The sequence below is a fragment of the Pteropus vampyrus genome, unplaced genomic scaffold, assembly GCF_000151845.1.
Source record: "Pteropus vampyrus isolate Shadow unplaced genomic scaffold, Pvam_2.0 Scaffold306, whole genome shotgun sequence".
Taxonomy (NCBI): domain Eukaryota; kingdom Metazoa; phylum Chordata; class Mammalia; order Chiroptera; family Pteropodidae; genus Pteropus; species Pteropus vampyrus.
In genome coordinates, this window is record NW_011889087.1 from 2175739 (window position 1) to 2195381 (window position 19643).

General features: G+C 50.1%; 2 protein-coding genes and 1 long non-coding RNA gene across 3 annotated transcripts; 2 read left to right on the plus strand and 1 right to left on the minus strand.

The window, feature by feature from the left end:
• The first annotated feature begins 363 nt into the window (after window positions 1-363).
• On the plus strand, window positions 364-2673 carry LOC111730302. Its single transcript, XR_002776629.1, has 2 exons — window positions 364-852; window positions 1520-2673. It is a non-coding gene; the product is annotated as an uncharacterized LOC111730302 (long non-coding RNA).
• Window positions 2674-9820: 7147 nt separating this feature from the next.
• TMEM101 (transmembrane protein 101) lies at window positions 9821-13388 on the plus strand. The gene is made up of 4 exons (XM_011377203.2): window positions 9821-10027; window positions 10341-10521; window positions 11406-11552; window positions 12324-13388. The coding sequence occupies exons 1-4, from the start codon at window positions 9891-9893 to the stop codon at window positions 12630-12632; spliced, it is 774 nt and encodes a 257-aa protein (XP_011375505.1). The 5' UTR covers window positions 9821-9890; the 3' UTR covers window positions 12633-13388.
• A 134-nt stretch (window positions 13389-13522) lies between these two features.
• Window positions 13523-18700, minus strand: NAGS (N-acetylglutamate synthase). Its single transcript, XM_011377204.2, has 7 exons — window positions 18275-18700; window positions 17426-17700; window positions 17104-17317; window positions 16659-16839; window positions 15885-16056; window positions 15605-15787; window positions 13523-14932 (listed from the first exon to the last, which is right to left on the minus strand). Exons 1-7 carry the CDS (start codon window positions 18698-18700, stop codon window positions 14779-14781), a joined length of 1605 nt encoding a protein of 534 aa, XP_011375506.1. The 3' UTR covers window positions 13523-14778.
• Window positions 18701-19643: the final 943 nt, after the last annotated feature.

Genomic DNA, 19643 nt, shown 5'->3' on the forward strand with positions numbered 1-19643 from the left:
AGCTAAAACTAGCACCTGTTACCCATCCTTCTGGGCAGTCCAGTAGGGCAGAGTGTGCCACCATCTGAATATTGGGCATTGAGTGAGATGTGGGTAATGGAGCTTCGGGGATGGGGTAGGATTAACTACTATTTTTTTGGCCATGATCTCTTTCCCCTTCCTTTTTTTTTTTTTAATTAAATAAATGGATCAAAATTAAATAATTCAAGCCCTGCCTTCAAAACGAAATTTTTTTTTTTTTTTTTTTTTTTTTAGGCGAGGCAACCTTGGTTTACCTCACAGATTGCAAGGACCTTGTCTGCTCTAAAAGAAGTTCTCTAGTTAAATGTTTGAGGAAATATTTGTCCAAATTTAAACTTTTTTTTTTTTAGTATTGTTTAGCAAAAACAATAAAAACCCAAATTTTTTTAACCATCACTCATGTCTCAGGTTTGTGCGTGTGCTTCAGAGGCCCTGGATGGAGGGAATCTGAAAGTATGTCTTAAGTTTGACCTTTTTCTTTAGATTCTTTGCTTTCTACTCTTTACCATCTCTTTCCACCCTTTGAGAACATCCAGAAATGTGGTATAAAGTGTATAACTTAAGGGCGTCCAAGGTTGGGAGTTGTGTCTAAGTGGTGTCGGAGAATAAAGGGGCTGGGTACATGCATAAGACCATTTGTTACAGGACTTTTTAGAGGAAAAAGAGAGAAGACTGAGAAGTAAACTTTCCTATCTACCTGCCATTAGCCAGAACTTGATTTAAAGTACCAAGCCTTTGATTTGGTCTGCATGGAAATGTCGGCTTCTGGAGAAGGGAAAAGAGACTTTGCAAGACCTAGAAAACCTAAGAGGTGCAATTAAAGGAATGAAGGTGATTAGTGGGAAATAGTGGGCTGGGAGGAAGCCCTGCCATGTGTCCCATGTCATTTCCTTCCTATTAGTCTCTAGGTCTGAGTGGGAGACTGTGTGTACCAACTGTTTCTGGTAGGAAGCACATTTGACTCTTCAGTTTTAGTTTATGAAGTGATGTGGGCGAATCTTAAGCAATTCAAGAGTTGGAGTTAATATGATGGGAAAGACAAGTATAGAAGAAGAATAAGGACTTTGGGGAAAAATAGTTGGGTTCAAATCATATCTTCATTTCCTCACTTTGCGACTGTGGATAAGTCATTTCATCTGTCTGAGCCTTAGTTTCCCCAACTGTAAACATGGAAGTAATACCCATCTTCTAGAAATAAGATATTTAAAATACTTAATACTTAGAAGGTGCTTTGTAAGTTTTAATGTAAATGTTAGCTTGGTCCTAGAATGGTTAAATCTGGAGATGAGACTGGATTAGATGATTTCCAGAGGCTCCAACGTTGTTTTAGAAGTCTTCGTTTAGATGGCATTATAAGTGAGGCAAATATGTAAAACATTTGGGCAGAGTTAGAGGTCTCAGAGCCCTGCCCTCTCAGTCTCATATCTCATCCCTGCCCCTTCCCTGGAGTCCCTGAGGAATCTCTTTGATTATAATTTGAAAACCACTCATTTTACAGAAAGAAGGGGAGTGAGTTACACCGGGGCTGAGTGACCTGTCAAGAGTACCACTGCTGCCTGTGGCAGCAGAGCTGGAACAAAACCCCAGGCTTTATCCACTTTTGGGCTCTTAATACTGCTCTGTGACTTTCCAGATTGTGGGCATGTGTACTGCTGATGGTTGTTTACCAGGTTTAGGATGGAACACAGATGAGACAGGTGAGTGGGAGAATTGTCCCCAGGATTGAAAGAATATTGAACTGTTTGGGGTGCAGAAGTCTTGAAACTGAAACGTGTACTGGTAATTTTGCAGTATCTCCTTGTCTTTGAGAAATTCCTCTTCCTCTCCAAATACACACATACCTCAGCGCCCAATTACTTCCTCACCACCACATGTGCCTTTGGGTTTACTGCTATTTAGAGCATCCAATCCATATACTATAAAGAGCCTTACCACATTGAGTTGATATTGAATTTGCTGTTTAAGTCCGAGCAGCTCATTACTGATTTCTGTTTATTGTTTTGAAAATTGCTGAAGCACTTCAATACTAGTTTAGGGGCTCCAGCCTGGGAACCACTGGTGCAGGGTAAAGGTTCCTTGACAGTTTCGAAGCTAAGAATGTGTGTCAAGATCTGTACTCCTGTAAGTCATGTTGGTTGAAGAAGGAGTAGAGGTTTTTCAGTCATACACAGAAATAGAATTTGTAAGAATTTGTAAGAATGTATAATGCTAGAAGCTACAGTGTGTAGGGTGAGTGGTGGGGTTAAGAGTTTGGGAACTGGGATCAGTCATCTCTGAAGATAATTTTTTATGGGATGGATTTGCATTCTTGTCACTGCTGGAGGCCGTGGGTGCCATAGAATTCTCTCTTAAGAAACTTGAAATCAGCACATACCACCTAAACTTTGAGTTTAACAAAAAAAACCACGAAATACTTTACAGGTGAAAAAGGGATACTATCTAGATCCTAAAACGCTTCTTCCTAACCCTTGCACTTTTGAAAATGTGGTGTACTTCACGATGTCAAAAGAAACTTGCCAACTCATTCCTTCATTCCTGGCCCACAAAGTATAATAATCAATTCTGTCTTATACTACCATGCCTTGCTTCAAAGCCACCTGTGAAGCCATCCTTGGCAATTAAAATGGAAAGTGATTCCTGTCATTTATATCATGTCACGTGGCATGTATGACTTGCATTATAGTTATTTGTTTAGGTTTATCTTTAGTGGCCTAATGGGGAATTTTGAGACTCCAAGGATTATGACTTTACATGCACCCAGCCATTGATGTAAGACCAAAGGTAGTGTTTTGAAAATCATTAGTTTAATAACTGAGTCACCTGAGCCAAGATGAAAAGTGATCCAGGACTGATTTGAGTTTTGAGGAAAGCTTGAAGTCAAGTTTGGAAAGAGGGCAAGGGACAGTAAAGGACATGACAGGAGATGAGAGGAAAGTGTACTTGGCTCCAGCCTGAGAAGCAGCAGGGCTTGTCTCCAGTTTTCTTCAAAGCAGACTTTGGCAGCTGGAGCCAACACTGGTCAGATTGTGGCCTCCTTGTCCCATTTTCCTTTAATTTTCAATTTTTTGAAAGTCTAAAATGGAACTAAGTTTCTTTCTTAACTGACAAGGTAAGGTGAGGGTAAGGCATATTTCTAGTGACTTCTCAGCTAACCTCTCCCCTTTCTCTCTACTACTCCAATGCTGACTCCAGCAGGTAGTCTTCAGTGAAGGGGCTAACAAGTGGTTTATTTTGATCTGGCCCTACATTCTGGTCTTTCCTTGGTTTAAAGTAGTACTTACTGTAGGGAGGTACATTTAGTACTCTAAAGAAACTATTCTGGAGGGTGGCCTCTAAGGTGTGACTTAAGCTGAAATTTGAAGAACAAGGTGCTAACAGAGTGCTTGGATAGAGGGAACAGCAAGTGCCAAAGTTGAGGTTGACGAGAGCTTGGAATGTTTAGGAACTGCTAGAAGACAGGTGGCTGAAGCCTTGTCAGCAGGATGGAGAAATAGCCAGATCGCGCAGGGCCTTGTAGCCATCGTAGGGACTTGATTCTGTTCTTGGCACAGTGGGGAGCTGTTAGAGAGTTTTAAGGTGTAAAGGGATTTAGTCCAACGTTAGGTGGCAACATTGGAAGAGAAAGACTTGCATTAGGCCATTGCAGGAGTCTAGGCAAGAGATGGTGGTGACCGTGATTTTAGGACTGATAGGACCTATTGATGGATTGTAGGTGAGAAAGAGAGGAACTAAGAATGGCTTCTAGGTGGATGACAAACAATGAGAGAGCAAGAGGTTTGTGGAAAAGTCAAAGAGTTTTGTTTTGCCCATGAAACACTGAAGAGCAGATGGTAGATGAGCAAGTGGAAATCGATTCTAGAGTTAGAGGACTGGGCCAGAGCCTAACATTAGTTGTTACCTCATCATGAACTCCAAGAAGTTGAGAGGTGAGATCCATGGCCACAGTAGATGTTTTGGCTTCTCATAGAATGGGGGCCTTCTTCCATTGTAAAGGAAGTAGAAGACAGTACAGTTGCAAGTGAGTTTGTAGATTTGATAGGGAGGGGAGGGTGAGGGACCTTGTGTCCTATGGCTCAGGAAATGAGGGAAATACTGGAAAATTGCTGAGTGCCCTTTAGAGGTGTGTACTCGGTGTAGCCAGGTGCTCATCGTGTGGCTTTGTGTTAATTGTGTTGAATTGCTTGGGTGCAGACACAAAAAGTGGATAGTTGGGTACAACCAGGGCAGGGCGTTCATCAGGTCTGTATGGAGGGAGAAGGGAGTTCAACTGAAGATATTTGCAAGGGAGTAATTGTAGTGACGGACTCTTCATGCCTACAGATGGATGCTGTCATCAAATACACTTTTTTGTTTGGATTAGCCTTTTTTTTTCTTTTTTTTTTTTTGGTCTTATGAATTAGCCTTTCTGAAATTATCTTGCTGTCATCCCCCATGTACTGGCTATAGGAAGGATATGCAGCTATGTAAATCCAGAAGTTGGTGTGCAGTGTGCAAAATATAGGTTGCTTCCAGTGCCAGGGCTGGCCCAAGTGTGGTATCGGAGGCTCAGTACAAATATCGCAGCACTTAGAAATGCCAGAGACCTTCAAGCTCAAGTGGAACAGTCCAGTCTCCTGGTTTAAATATCCTCTCTATAGCGTCATCCACAGACTGACCCTACTTGAATGCTTGGGTTGATGGGGAGCTTACTGCTTTGAGAAGTGCCCTTTAGTCCCCTGAGCAGCTGCTCATTTCTAGAACTAGGCTCAGGTCTCCTGCATGCTAGTCCTTGCTCTCTAGGATGTTTCCTTTTCCTCACAGCCCTTGGGTAAGAGGCATAGGAGTTGCTAAACTGGCAAATGTGACTGGGAGCTGTCTTGTCTTTAGTGAAATGGCTTATTTTTAACCAACTGTTCCAGCCTATTAAGAGCTTTTAAAAAAATCTCGACTATAATATTCTAGTTATCCTTGTCAGTTCCAATTTTTACAAACTGTCTTCTGTTTTCATCTTATCCAAAGGGATATCATGAGAGTTTAATAAGATCCAGATGTTTGTCTATGACTGCCATCTAGTAACCCTGTCAAAAAGGGAAGTCAAGTTGTTTGGGTATAACTTACTTTTTAATGAACTGACGTGGGCACCTGATGGTCACGTTTTAAGTAACTGGTCAGATAACATATTCAATGAGCCCTTTTTGAATTTTGTTAATTGTTACACTTACTTGTCTGACTTGAAAATTGGAACTTTTGTTGAGCCAAGTCTCTGGCAACCTTCTGTTTGTAATGTTTTCTCAAAAATTATTGACAGTGATTCCCCAGTTTTTTCCAGTTTAATTTTCCTGAACCAGATCACTTGAATTAACTCAAAGGGACTCAGTCTGATCAACCAACAGCTCAGATTCATATCCTAGGTTGCTTTTCCCATTCTGGGGATAATCTGTTATACACCTATAGACCACGACTTCTTAGAGGGGTGTTTGGCTGGCATGGAGAACTCTAGCTTAGTGATTAGGAGCATGGCTGGACTCAGGCCTGAGTTGTGTATGATTTCACCTTAGCCATTAATTAGCAATATGACTTGACAACTTACTTAGCCTTGCCAAACAGCAGTTTCCTCATCTGTCAAATGAGCATCTCAGTTGAAGATTAAATGAAGCCTTTAATGAGATGCCTGGCCCTTAGTAACCATATCTTCTATATGGCCATTATTATTCTCTTAAGAATTATGTTGGGCAGAGCTAATGAACACACTGGGGAACCTAGCAAGAAAGTTACTTGTTTGGCCTTCTAGGGCCAGGCAAAAGCGTTGAGTACAGATACTCTGTCCCCAGACCCCTCTTTGTTTCAAAAAGAGATACTGGGGACTCCTTGAAAGCCAGAGTGGAATATTTTGAGCTTTGGATTAGTGGGAACAATAGAGTTCATTCCTTTCTTTCGTGTCCAGATAAGACAGGTGAATTCTAGATGATGGCAGATTTGTTAGGCAGGCAGTGTAGAAGGACAGAGGAGACACCTGGCTCCTTCCTGACGTGAGGGCGGGTTCCAAGGGGCTTCAAGCTGCCATCCTGATAAGAGAGCGGGGTGTAGGTTCCAGAAGGGAGAAAGAGGGCAGGAGGAACCTGTTCTCAGAAAGGCAGGGTAGGATCCTGCTCCCCAGATATTAAGGCCACAAGGCCTTGGAGATTTCTTCAACCCATCTCATCCCCACCCTCAGGGCTGTGGCTTCCTTGAGAGCTGATTACTGCTTTTGGGAGTGGGGCTCTGGCCAGAGGCCAGGAGGGCAGGTAACTAGACCTGAGATTCTTTCCACTGGCAATCCTGGGCTGGAGCTGCACTCTGCCAGGAGTATCGTGACTGCGTTTGGCTTCCATGGCCTGAGGCCTTGACCTCAAAGGCCAAATTAGGTCAGAATCTAGTTGAGGATCTATGCTGCAGGCAGGAGAAAGCAAAATTTCTCCAAGGGCTGTGTGGGAAATAAGTGAGGTGGAGTTTGGAGTGGGAGTAAAGAAGGAGTCTGGAGGATTAAAAGGACTGCCTTCTGTGATGCTTTTCATCCTAAGTAGGAATAAAGGAATGAGAATGGATGGGGATGGGGAATCAGGATGCTGGGGTCTCTGGCTGAGATGGCTCTTACCAGAAATCTGGGTAGCAGGTAATCATAGGAAATGGAAGATTCCTTGAGACCACTTTGGGGAACCCAGCAAATGATAAGACCCCTGAATGGTGTCTGCTTTTATTTTTCTACCCCAGCATTACCATGCTTGTCCAGGATCCTGGGTGGAGGAGTGAGGCACGAAGGTCTTGCAGCACCTGTGATGCCATCCTCACCCCAGCCCTCAAAGGGCAAGGATGGGGCAGATGTGGCTACTACTTCCTTAGAGTGGCCATGGCCAAAATGGTGGTATCCGCTTTGCTCAGGAATCTAGCGGCAACATGCCCAGCACCATGCACCTGCTCAGCCTCCCTCCCAGGCTCCCTGACAGAGTCTGGCTCTTGGAGCTGAGCCACAATAATCTCAGCTGCCTGCCAGGTGGCTCCTTCCAGGGCCTGTGGGGACTGGGGGCTGCTGATTTCTCACAATGTCCTGTGGGATCCGGCTGGTGGAGCACTGGGGGACCTGGGTTTCTTGGAGCAGCTAGACCTCAGCCTCAACCAGCTGGCCTGCTCGCCCCTGGACTTCTCGGCTACCTTGGGTTCTCTGCTCTGCCTGGACCTCTCTCACAACTGCTTGCTACCCTGGACCCCTGTAGCCTGTGGGGCCTGGGGGACCTGAAACAGCTCAACCTGAGCCACAATCAGCTGGCCGAGTTGGGCACAGTGGGCTTGGGGGCCTCTTTCACCTACACTGGCTCTTGCTGTCTGAGCACAAGCTGCAGCAAGTTGGTGCAGCTGTGGCCACCAAGCCAGGCCTGGTGGTCCTCTCTGACTGGGAACAACATCAGCAAGCTGGAGACTGAGCCATTTGCAGCCCTATGGGCACTGGGCCTCCTCACTCTTGTAGGCAACTGTCTGCAGCACCTCGAGTTCAAAGTGATGGTGGATATCTGGACAGCAGGCACGTGGCTGCTGCTGGCCAGTAACCTCTGGGTATGCAACTGTGACCTGCAGAGGGCTTTTGGAAAGCTGGGCCAACTTTGGCACTTGTGTGTGGCTGACCTGGGCACCTGGTGGGGGCAGTGCTGAACAGTGTGAAGGCCTGGCTCAGCCTGGCTGAGATGGCTACTGTGCTGTGGCTGTGGTCATGGCTGAGGGCAAGCACAAGCAGGGCCCCAGAGGAGCTGGAGAGTGGAAGAGCCCTCTGGAGACAGCAGGCGCTGCAGAGAGAAGTTGAGGCATCTGGATTGAGGAGAGCAGATGGAGCTGTGGAAGAGGAAAAGATGTTCCTCGGAAGTTTTTCAGACTTAGCTGTCTGCCCAGATGGGTGGGAGGAATGGTGTTGGGTGGAAAGACAAATGGCTGTGTTCATCTCTCAGGGCCTAGGATCTCCCACTTGCCTATTCCTTTCCTTGGATCTAGCACAATGCCAGCATCTTTCCCAGTCCTAAAAAGAAGGATTTGGCCCCTAATCCTTCTCAACACCCCTCTGAGGAAGAGGGATGGGGGTATCGAGGAAAACTATTAATCCTATTCTCCTTTCCCCTACCTCATACATGTCCCTGGTGTCTTGGGGACTTATCAGAAGCTAGTTGTTAAAGTAATGATGGAGGTAGGCTGGGGTAGTGGTATTCCTGTTGGCAGAAACCAGGCAGGTTCCTAGAACTCTTTTATGAACATACATGACCCCATTTCCGGTCCTCAACACCGTAACTCCTTACCAAGGGCTATATATCTTGTCCCATTTGAATCAAGGACAGGTGAGACTGGAAAAATAAAACCAACTGGAAAGTTTATTCTGTACTATGCACCTGTATTATATTGAAAATTTACTTGTGGTTGTCACTGGTGGGCAGGGGAGGTAGGCAAAATGACATCTAATCCAGGCTTTCTCATTCTTACCTGGTGATTCCTCCCCTAGCATACACCTACACAATTCCATTCCCTAGTTTTTGCATGGATATATTCCTCTCTCACATTCTTTCTGATAAACTCAGACTTTACCCTAGTGACTTTGTAAAAGATTAGATGTGAAAAGGTGTTTTGTTATCCAGCTTTCACTGCTTTTAGAGAATTTTTAATTCACATTGTTAGAAATAGTGTTTGGACATGATCCCCCCTCTTCCTATGGGAACTAGAAATTTCCCCTGAACTAAATGGCCTATGGGACTGCTTGTAGATGAGAGAAGCAAGGTTAGGGGTGGTGCAGGAAGATAGGTGGGGGCAGCTTTGTGGCAATCCCAGAATGCCCAGAACGTTTGCCCATTTATTTATTCAAAAAAGTAATTAAGTACCTACTATGTACAAAACGTAGTGGAAACACTTTTGTTCATTTATCTATTCAGCACATACTTTATGAATGTATCCTGTATACTAGGCCTGGAGTATATAATAGTAAATAAAAAACAGCCACATGGAGCTCACAATCTAGTGTTAATCTAGTCATTAACAAGAGAATCACAAATATGTAATTGCCAGTGTGCTAAGTGATTGAAAGGAAGGTGCTTGATGGTTATGAAAACATAAAATAGGGGAGCTGAGAACAAATGAGGACAAAGAAGGGGAGACCATTTGGAAGCCTGCTGCAGTTAAACCCACAAAAGATGGTAGTTTGGGCAAGAGCCCGAGTATTGGAGCTGGAGAAAATCGACTGATTTGAGATGTCTTATATGTCCACATCAGACCTCTCTCCTCTCAGGGGACAAGAAAGGCAGACGAAGACCAAACTTCTCTACAGGTGACTCTTAGCCAGGACAACCCCTTACTTTGAACTTGAACAGAAGCAGAGGGATTTTGTCTGGGGTGTGTGTATGCACCATTTATTGAACCCCAACTATGTTCTAGAACCAACATGGTCACATTTAAACCTCACAACACCCTATGAGGTAGATGTCTTTTTCCATTGCACAGATGAATCTGGAAAAGAGTAGGCGATATGCCCAAAGTCATAGTTGGAGTTAAGATTGAAGCCCAGGTGTAGCTGCATTCAAAGACTGGTTCGCTTCATTACATCTACGGCTCAGGACCTGTGATGTCCTGAACTCACTGTTTCTCCCTCTAGCCTAGTTTTCAATTTTGCAGCTACCGGGAGGGGCCCTTAAGCCTCTATGGGCAGAGGGAAAGGCTGAATTACGCAGCTAGAACGCCTCCTTCGGATCAGAACTAGAGAGTGAGAGCCTTGTTTCCCGACGGAAGTGGGGAAAAAAAAAGATCCGTGAGATCGGAAGTTGCGTGTCGCATCCCCGCGCTGGCTTCCCTGAAGGGGGTGAGGCCTCAGCGGACTGCCCTTCCCCAAGATGGCGTCGAAGGTGATTTCGCGACGGTGGATGCTGCAGCTGCTCATGCAGTTGGGCTCAGTGTTGCTCACACGCTGTCCCTTTTGGGGCTGCTTCAGCCAGCTCATGCTGTACGCCGAGAGGGCCGAGGCGCGCCGGTGAGCGGCCCTACGCGGTCACCCATTGCGTTGCGGGGCATCACGGCGCGTTCCAGGAACAGGGATGCGGTGAAGTGGGGAAGAAGTTTGGGCCCAGAAGTTGGGACCCTTGGACTGGGAGGACTGAGGACCTCGGACTTGTTAGGGGCTCTAGTCCAGAGCAAAGTGAGCATTGAACATAGTGCGGGGGTCCCGGCCATGAGAGGGGGCTCTGGTTTGGGGGAGAAGTGGAGTTAGCGGGAAGTCAGGGGGTGTCAACGTTCTTTCCCCCGCCTTCATTCTGCGTTGTTGCTTTCCCACTCCCGGCTTGCAGGAAGCCCGACATCCCAGTGCCCTACCTGTACTTCGACATGGGGGCGGCTGTGCTGTGTGCCAGTTTCATGTCCTTCGGGGTGAAGCGGCGCTGGTTCGCTCTGGGGGCCGCACTCCAGCTGGCTATTAGCACCTACGCCGCCTACATCGGGGGCTATGTCCACTACGGGGACTGGCTGAAGGTGAGCGCCTCGGCCCCGGGGAGGACTTCGTTAGGGTCATGGGGAGCCCGAGGCCATTTCCCGGGGCAGTTGGGCATTGCGTGGTGTTAGCCAAATGCTCAGGGCGGATCCTGGGAAGGCCGAACTTCCAAGAGTGTGGAGATTATTATAGGCTGCAACAATGGAAGGATCTTATAGCCACACAAGCTTTCTTTTCAGAGTGTGGAAACAGGTCCAGGGATGGGAAACAGACTTAACCAAAGTCATACCGTAGTAGCATTACAGATGGGACCAGAACGCAAGTCGCCTCGTTCCCAGAATCCTTTAAAACCATTAGTTTAGTAATCTCAGACTCATAGGGCAAAATGAACCTTGGAGAGTGCCTGGTCCAACGATTTGATTTTATGAAATTTAATTAATCCTAGTGCAGCATTTAAGTCTGTAACATCCAGAACTTGTGTCAGGCATTGCAAATTTGGAGATAATCCGAGACAAAGGCACTACATGCAAGGAATGGACTGTCAGTAGGGGAGGCAGATGTGTGAACAGCTACAGGACAGTGAGCTCAATGAGTTTTTTTTTGATGGAACAGACTATACTATATAGCGGAAGGAACATGGGGATTCGAGTCTGCAGACCTGGGGATGAGAAAGGGGCAATATTTGTTTTCTGGGTTCTGCCACTTGCTTTCTGTAGGACCTTGGACAATTTTATTAACCCCTCTGGGCCACTTCTGATAAAAAGAATTATCTTTTACTGCTGTACCTGCCCACCACACTTAAAAATGGTAAGAGGGTTTATCATACGGAAGGGGCTATATAGAAATGGGCAGTTCTGTGCTCTGGGCAGTCAGGAGAAATGTGGTGCTTGCAGTTCCTGATTGGGGTCCCCTTGCCTTGGCCTAGGTCCGTATGTACTCACGCACAGTTGCCATCATCGGTGGTTTTCTTGTGCTGGCCAGCGGTGCTGGGGAGCTCTACCGGCGGAAACCCCGCAGCCGTTCCCTCCAGTCCACCGGACAGGTCTTCCTGGGCATCTACCTCATCTGCGTGGTAGGTTGGGGAACTGTTGGCTGGAGCTGCTTGACTGGGAGTGAATGTGAGCGCATGCCTGGCAGAACCCAGGAGGTGGGCAGAATAAAGCTCTGTATATAGGTCCTTGTGGCCTGCCCCTGGGAATTGCCCCTGCCAGTTTCTGGGCCTCAGAAGCCCTCCAAGTGCTGGAGACCTGGCCAAGAGTCCCTTCTTCCAATATTATTGACACTAGGGAGAGAAAAGGCTGGATTGACAATTCACCCTCAGGCTTGAAAGCCAGAAGAACAAGATGGACTGGTCTTCTCATGGCTCCAGCTCCCAGAGGACTGGGAGAGGAGACAAAGAGGTTTGGCAGGGTTTAGGCCCCAGCTGGGACTCTGCCACTTAGAGCTGATGGGGCCTTCCAAAGGCACAAGTTATGGTCCTTGTTGATGCCTTTAGGGGAGACTAATATGGATGGGCCCAGGCTACTTGGCCTCATCTTAGTTACTGGGCACCATCTCCCATGTGCAGAGCTCTGGATTCAGAGATGAGAGCCCCAATCTGACTGTGGAGACACATCCCCACCCTTCTGAGTTCCCAGGGGGAGAAGGGACATAGGCCCTAACTTTATGGAGCTCCCTAGTTTGAGGGAGAGATGCAGGCCCTACTTTAAGAGAGCACCAAGTCTGAGAGGGGAGTCAGAAGGCCGCCTTGCAGAGGATGACTTGGAGTGCCATCTTAGGGGTGGCCTTCCCCCAACAGACTCTTCAGCTTGTTAGAGAGTCTTAGAGGATGTTTTGTCTCTAGGCCTATTCACTGCAGCACAGCAAGGAGGACCGGCTGGCATATCTGAACCATCTCCCAGGAGGGGAGCTCATGATCCAGCTATTCTTCGTGCTGTATGGCGTCTTGGCCCTGGCCTTCCTGTCAGGCTACTATGTGACTTTGGCTGCCCAGATCCTGGCTGTACTGCTGCCTCCAGTCATGCTGCTCATTGATGGCAATGTTGCCTACTGGCACAACACACGGCGCGTTGAGTTCTGGAACCAGATGAAGCTCCTTGGAGAGAGTGCGGGCATCTTTGGGGCCGCTGTCATCCTGGCCACTGATGGTTGAGTTGCACAGCAAGAGGCTGAGATGGGTACAGGACCCATTGAAGGCCACCCTACCTTCCACCTTGCTGGTCCGGTTATGTTTATTTATGCTTTTTGGTGTGTTTGATCCTTAGCTCTGTGTGTGCGTGTGTGTGTGCGTGTGTGCGCGCGTGTGTGTGTGTGTGTGTGTGTGTAAAAGGTGGGCCTGTTCCCCAATTCCTGGGCTTAGCCCTTGGGGCAGAGAGCCCTCATGACGATGCCTTACAGGTTTTTTTTTTCCTGTTTGTTAGGAGGAGGCTGGCTGTTTCTCAGGTCTCCTGTCCCAGAGAACGGATAAGGCAGGGCCAGGGTGGGGGTACCGAGCGTGGGAGACAGAGGAAAGAAGACCGAGAACCAGAAGTGAGCGAAAGTGAGAAATTCGTTTCTGAACTTGGCAGATGAAGCGAGGCTCCATAGTGCTTTTCAGAGACTAAGAGTATGTATATTGACACGTAGATCAGCCCAGGAGAAGCTGTGGGGCTGGCTGGGCTTCAAAGAAGCCAACCTATGGGCTTCATAGGTTGTTAGGGTATGTCAGGGGCTGAAATAGCACTGGCTGTCACCCACCTTGAGAGCAGAGCAGGCCTCAGTCTACTCGGGTGTGCAGGGGTGGAGCAGGCAGCAGCCAACTTGCGGCCTCCTGCCTTCTGTTTCCAACTCCATGGTTGGCCTGGTGAGGGTGAGTGCCTTCCCAAACACCAGACCACACAATTCTCCAAAAATAAACATTTTATATAGAGATTTGGCTTTGCTTCTCTATTCTTCCCATGGGGCACTTTGCTGTTGGTTGTGACTGATCTTTGTTTTCTTGAAAAACAGTATCCAGTTAAGCCCCACCTTGGTCCTCATGTGATCTTTCCCCTGTTCTGAGAGTTCTCACCGTCCTTTGGCTCTCTTTTCAAGAATTTCCTAATTTTCCTGGTAGTGTATGCTTTGACCTCTCACCTCAATCTCTCTTGTAGCTTTTATTCCCCTCCTCATTTGGTGCCAACTGTTTTTGGAGAAATCTTTGGTGAGTGCAACTAGAAGGAGAGAACTAACATTAAGTGTCCATTGTGAGGCTGAGGTGTTTACATTTTACAGATGAGGATATGGAGGCTCAAAGAACGTAAGCAGCTTGCCTCAAGCCACAGGGCAAATCCAGCCACAGAACTGGATTCTAGGTCAAGTCTAATGCCCATGCCCGGATGTGTACTCAACACCATCCCTCTTCTGAGGGAAGACAGCGGCCGCTGTTGGAGTTTGGTTTTGTCACAGCCCCTCATGTGCCATGGTGGTCTCTTAATTGACCCTCTCCCTACTTGTTCATGTACCTCCTGACAGAAAAAAGTCCCAACTATTGGCACATCGTGGGGGTCAAAAATGTTGAAACCTCCAGCTTTGGACTTCTGCCAGTCTGAGGTGTTCTGCTCCCATAAAGATGGAGACATAGCCTCTAGTGGGGCCTAGGACAAACCTGAAATGGAGCTGGGGTTGCTCTTGGTCTGGTCTGTGGAATGGAGAATGTTTCCTAACTTAGGATTAGGGGAGCCCCTCTGGGGGCTGTGTTGAGGGAGATAGTGTCAGCATTCATCCTGGGGGCCCTCCATCTCATTTAGCACCTCTGTTCCCTCTAGGAGCCCCTGGTTCCTCAGCCCTCAAAATTTTGCTCCTAGAGGAACACTGCTCATTTCCTTTCACATGTGAGCTAACTCTCAGACAAGTATTTGCATTTTAATTGAGGCCTCCTGAAAAGTTACAAGACCCCCAAAAATGAAAATGCATGGTAGAATATCAGGCAGATAGGGGTGATGTTTAGGCTAGGGAGCCTCAGAACACAGCACAGAGGCCACAGAAACTGGCCCACTCTTAAGTTTAGGCCTCAAAGGCAAGACTCCCCCCTCCCCCATCCCTAGACTGAAAATTGAAGGCCATCTGGTTGTGGCTTTGGAGCATGTGGAGGTTTGGGGTGGGCCCTTCTCCTTCCTGTGCTTGTCCCACTTTGGCCCCGTGGACAGAGTAGAGTAGGGGATTGCTTCTTCGTCTGCAGCTCACTCAGCCAACAAACGTGTGGCTGCCTGGTGTCACCTCCAGGCATGTTTTTTGGTCTTCCCTGGCTATCCCAGGGCCTGCAGGGCTGGTGGTGAGGGTCAGCTGCCTGGGTCAGAAGCTGGCTTGCAGAAGGAGTCCGGCAGCCCCTTGGCGTGGTTGACCAGCTCATAGGAGTCTCGGATATCAGCCAGGCCAAACCAGAAAAAGATCCACTGCTTGTTGGAGAAGCTGCCATCGCTGTGCTTGAAGTACCTGGGGGTGTGGGGGGTGGGGAGCTTTTAGGGTAAGGCCAGTGCTTACTACTCTCTAGTTCATTTATTGAGGACTTAACTACATTCTAGACACTGCTAGGACCTGTTGTCTGTTATCTGATTTTACCCTCACAGCAGCAGCCAAGACCTGGTCATATTATGCTTTCACAGAGAAGCAACTAAAGCAGAAAAGTTTGGTAACTTGCCAGAGTCACTCTGCTATAGTTAGAGTGAGGACATCCCTTGCTCTCTTCACACTGCCTTGGCTGTGCAGCCAGGGAAGGGTTTCTTGCTCATCATTTGGTACCCACAGGGTAGTGGGGAGTGAGGGGATAGTTGCTGAAGTGAAGAGGGGGGGCGGGGTTCTGCTGATGGTGCAGTGGGCCTGGGGTCAGAGTTGGCAATTGTGCCTGGAATAAGGTCAGGATTTCTCAGGACCCTGGGAGAGTTGGGGGTGTCACTCCCTTCAAGGAATCCACTGTCACAGGGCAGAGTGGAGTTAAGTGATCTGCCTCTGAGGAAATTTCAGGCTCCCTGTGTGGTCTGCTCCCTGCAGAATGTGTGGCCACACTAGACCAGGCTTTTCCCTGGGGAAGGACTGGCTAATGAAAGAAGGGGGTTCCCAGCCTTCCTGGCCGTGGACCCCTGGGAGAATGGGGAGGGCGGGACCTACCAAGGATTGATGGGGTTTGTGACTCGAGAGCGCCAGAAAAGCGTCTGCAGGTCCTGGCGCAGGCACTCCCACAGCATCTGACCAGAGCCTTGGCCCTGGCGGCTGGAGCTCACTACAAACTTGTCCAGATATGGAGTGCCCCCCAGTACGGGCTCCGTGGTCAGAATGGCTGCAGCGTTGTACCTGGTGCAGAAGGGAGAGTCAGTCTGGGACTTCTCTTTGGCCCGAAGCTGCCCAGCTCTGTCCCTTCGTCCCTACGCACTGGGGTCCGCAGGCTCACCCCTCAGAGACGTAGACAGAGTGCAGCCGTGGGCGCAGCGAGGCCAAATAGTCGTCGCGGAGCTTCTTGCCGAAGCTGGTGTTGACTAGGTTCACCAGGCGGCCCTGGTCCAGGCTGTCCAGGCTGCGCACTCGCAGCATCTTCTCTGCGTTCTTGAACAGGGTCCCGGATCCTGGGGGGTGGGACGGAGGAGGAAGGTTCAGCCTGACAACTAAGTCCCATCCACTCCTCGGTTTGGCCAGCCTCGTGGGGGTACCGGATAGGACGGGGACTGGTGAAACAATTACCCTCTTTGGGAGATCTCCCCCAGTGAAATGCTTTCCGTGGTCTGCATAGATTTTGAATGTAATATTCACTCAAGGAGATGCATTTTCCATGCAGTTTTTCCTTCAAATTCAGCCCGCAGACTGTAGTCCCACCTACTTCTCCTAGTCCCGCCCATCTCCACGATACCGTGTCCTGCCTCGCCCCGCCCCGCCCCTGGTCCCGCCCCCTTCTTTCAGCCCCCTCCTTTCCACGTGGTTCCGGACCCCAAGCCACGCCTTCTATGGATCTTCCCACACCCCCGCAAGTCACGTCCCGCTGTCTGGTTTCTCGCAAGTTCCAGCCCAGTCAGGTCCACCTCCTTGCTCACCATCGCTAGGTTCGGCGAGAGCAGGAAGCCTTTGCTGTGGCGTCCGCCTACGGCCTCCTTACCAGAGAGGAGGCCGCTTCTCTTCACCCCACCCCGGTATGGCCAGCGCTCACTCCCGGGACCCAGCCCGTGGCCCTCACCCTTGTTGCTGAAGAGCTCAGTGAGCAGCGTGCTGGCGGTGGTGATGGCGGCCGAGGAGTGGTGGGGCAGGCGGCTGAGCAAGTCCACGATGAGCTGAATCTGCTGCCTTTCTTTGGTGCTCACCCACTCGGCGCTGGTCACCAGGTCCAGATCAGCAGGCAGGTTCACATTGCTCAGGACCTGCGTCCGGAGCCGGCCATGGACCACCCTACCCCACGGACCTCTCCTCGCTTACCCTTTTACCCTTACCTCCTCCCGGAGTCCTCAGCCAGGGAGGAGTGAGATCTTGGCACCACGGTGAACCTGTCCCTGACACTCCATTGCCGACCCACCTAGCTTAAGAGTGGCTCTGGGGCCCGTCAGGGGGGCGTTCAAGGGGTGCAAGAGAAGGGCTCAGCCAGGCCCAGAGTCGTGGAGAGTGGGACCTGAAATGAGGGGACACACCTTGCGGCTGCTATCCCGCAGGCCGCCTGTGGTATTGAGGAAGATGATTTTGGTGGGCTGCAGCTCCTTGGCCAGCGCCGCGGTCACCTCCAGTGAGTCGAGAAGCACGGAGCGGCGCGCGGTTGTCTCCCCAATGGGGCACAGGATGGGGATGCTGCCCGACTCCAGGCACCACTGTAGCAGGTCGGTCTCCACCGAGACGATGCCGCCGTAGCTGTGGGCCAGAAGTGGTGTTCCGGAGGGCCGCCTCGATTGATCTGGGGCAGGGCGGGCGCAGGCCGTGTAATCTGAGGACGCCATGGCAAGCAGGGGTGCCACTAACCTGGCATGGGGGGCTGGCTCAGTTGCGCCCAGCACCGATCCGCCCGCAAAAAAAGGAACAGCGGTGGCTGCGTTGTGCCTCAGTGCATCCACCAGCACCTTGCAGCTCTGGGCAAGTTGTGCCTTGGCCTCCCAGAAGGAAAGACAGCCTGAGGGAGCCGTGGGAGCTGGCAGCCCCAGGACCACCAGAGGCTTCATGTCCATGCGCTGCAGGAAGGCCAAGGCGAAGGCCAGGCTGGATACACTGAGCCGGCCCTTGAGCACCTCCTCATCCACCTGCGGAGGAATGGGCGTTCAGGAGGCGCAGTGCTGGCCCTGACTCCTGTTGCACAGGCTTGATCCTACAGGCTGGCCCACAGGGCCCTCTTGGTGTCCCCACCCTACCCTGGAGCTGTCAGGCCCCATTTCTTGCCACCAGCACCCACCTGCTCCGCCCTTTGCCCTGTTGGGTCTTGTCGTCCCCTTATCTCACACTAGTGTTCCTCCCTCCGCTCCTCCCTGCGACCTTGGACTCTAGGACACCTTGGGGGGAGGGATGACTCAGGTGACTCCAGTCCAGGTTCCCCACTGGCCATCTGAACCCGTAACTGCGCCCATGGTGGGAGGCATTCTCCACTGCATCACACTCGGTGGGTTAGTGTCCTCAGGCTCCTACTCCGGCTGAGCGCGAGGCTTTTGGAAGAGTTCAAAGCCTCGCCCAGTCCCCGGCACCCGTCCCGGCTCTGTAGAGCTCCCGGTTCCAATCCGCAGAGTCTGAAGAGTCTGCAGTTGGTCCTGCCATGACTGGCGACATGTCGCCACACAACCCCCATCCCTCGCTGTGACATGGTCAGCGCCGGGCTCTGCTCACCTCGATGACAGCGAAGGGCTTGTCTGGCGGGGGGTGGCAGGTTTGGAATTGCGTGAGCCAGTGGCGCGCCTCCCCGGGGCTGGCCCCGCACTGGTTCAAGAAGGCCTGGATGTCCCGCTGTACCAGCGAGCGGCTGCCTGGGGCCTCAGCGGATTCGGGGGGCACCGGAGGCGCGGGGAGCGGCGTCCACGATGACTCCTCCGCTGCAGGCGAGTGGACTTCATCATCCGCGCCCACGACCGCCTCTAGTGTGGACGGCACGGGAGCCCAGGCAGTGCTGAGCCAACGGCCGGGGCTGGCGCCCCTCGCTGCTGGCTGCCGAGCGCTCCCACTCAACCTCCAGGTGCCCGCATTCCCTCGGGGGCTGAGCAGCCTCCCGCCGGCAGCTGTGGCCCGCAGGGCCCAGGCTAACCGCGCGGTCGCCATGACAACCAAACCCTCTCGGCCCCCTCCTACCCCCCCCGCCCACACACACACGAGTGACCGTCTGTCCCGAGCTCCAGGCTCTGGGGGCTCTTAACCTGCTGCGGGGTGGAGCTGGACCTGCTGGAGCGGGGCGCGGCAGGGGGCGGAGTCGCCTCTGGGTGCGTTTGAAGAGGGTCAGACCACGGGTCAGAGGGCGGGGCCCACAGGATCCTCCGCCCCTGGTGTGTAGTGGCCGAAACCCACTAGCGAGGGTCACGTGGCTAAGATAAAGGGTGCCGAGAGTCTTTAATCTGCTGCCAAGGCCCGTTCCAGGAAGGGCTCGGTGGACCCAGGGATGGCTTTGGGGGTCTGCGGGGGGTCTTCGACGATTAAAGGGGAATCTGACTAGGGTAAGAGGAGAGAGCCAGGGCAGGGATGGCTCTATCCTGTTGTCTGAGCTCAAAGATTGGAATCATGAAGTTACCAGGATTTGTTAAACTCCAGCTACTGGATACCACCTTGAAGAATTTTGTCATATCTTCAAATTATCCCTTATTCTTATTAAAATTTTTCTTTAAACTTTTTAAACTTAAAATGTATCCATATCAGGACTCTAACTAGAATGCCAGTATCGCTGACCATAAACCGAAAAAATCTTAAGAATAAAGTGAGAACAAAACAATGTTATTAAATTCCAGCTGAATTGTGTTACCTGCTCTCTTGGTAACACAGATTAACAAGTGCCAGATGTTAAAGATACTCTAGCACCCTGGGAGGCTTTCTCCTGGTAGACATAATAAATAGCTGATAATAGCTGACACATGTAGAATGCCATGCACTGTGCAAAGCACTTCACAATAACTTTTAATCCCCACAATGAGTCCAAGATGTGTATTATTATTATTCTCATTTTACATATAAAGAAACTGAGGCACAGAAGTATGTGAGTGCCAAGTTCACTCAG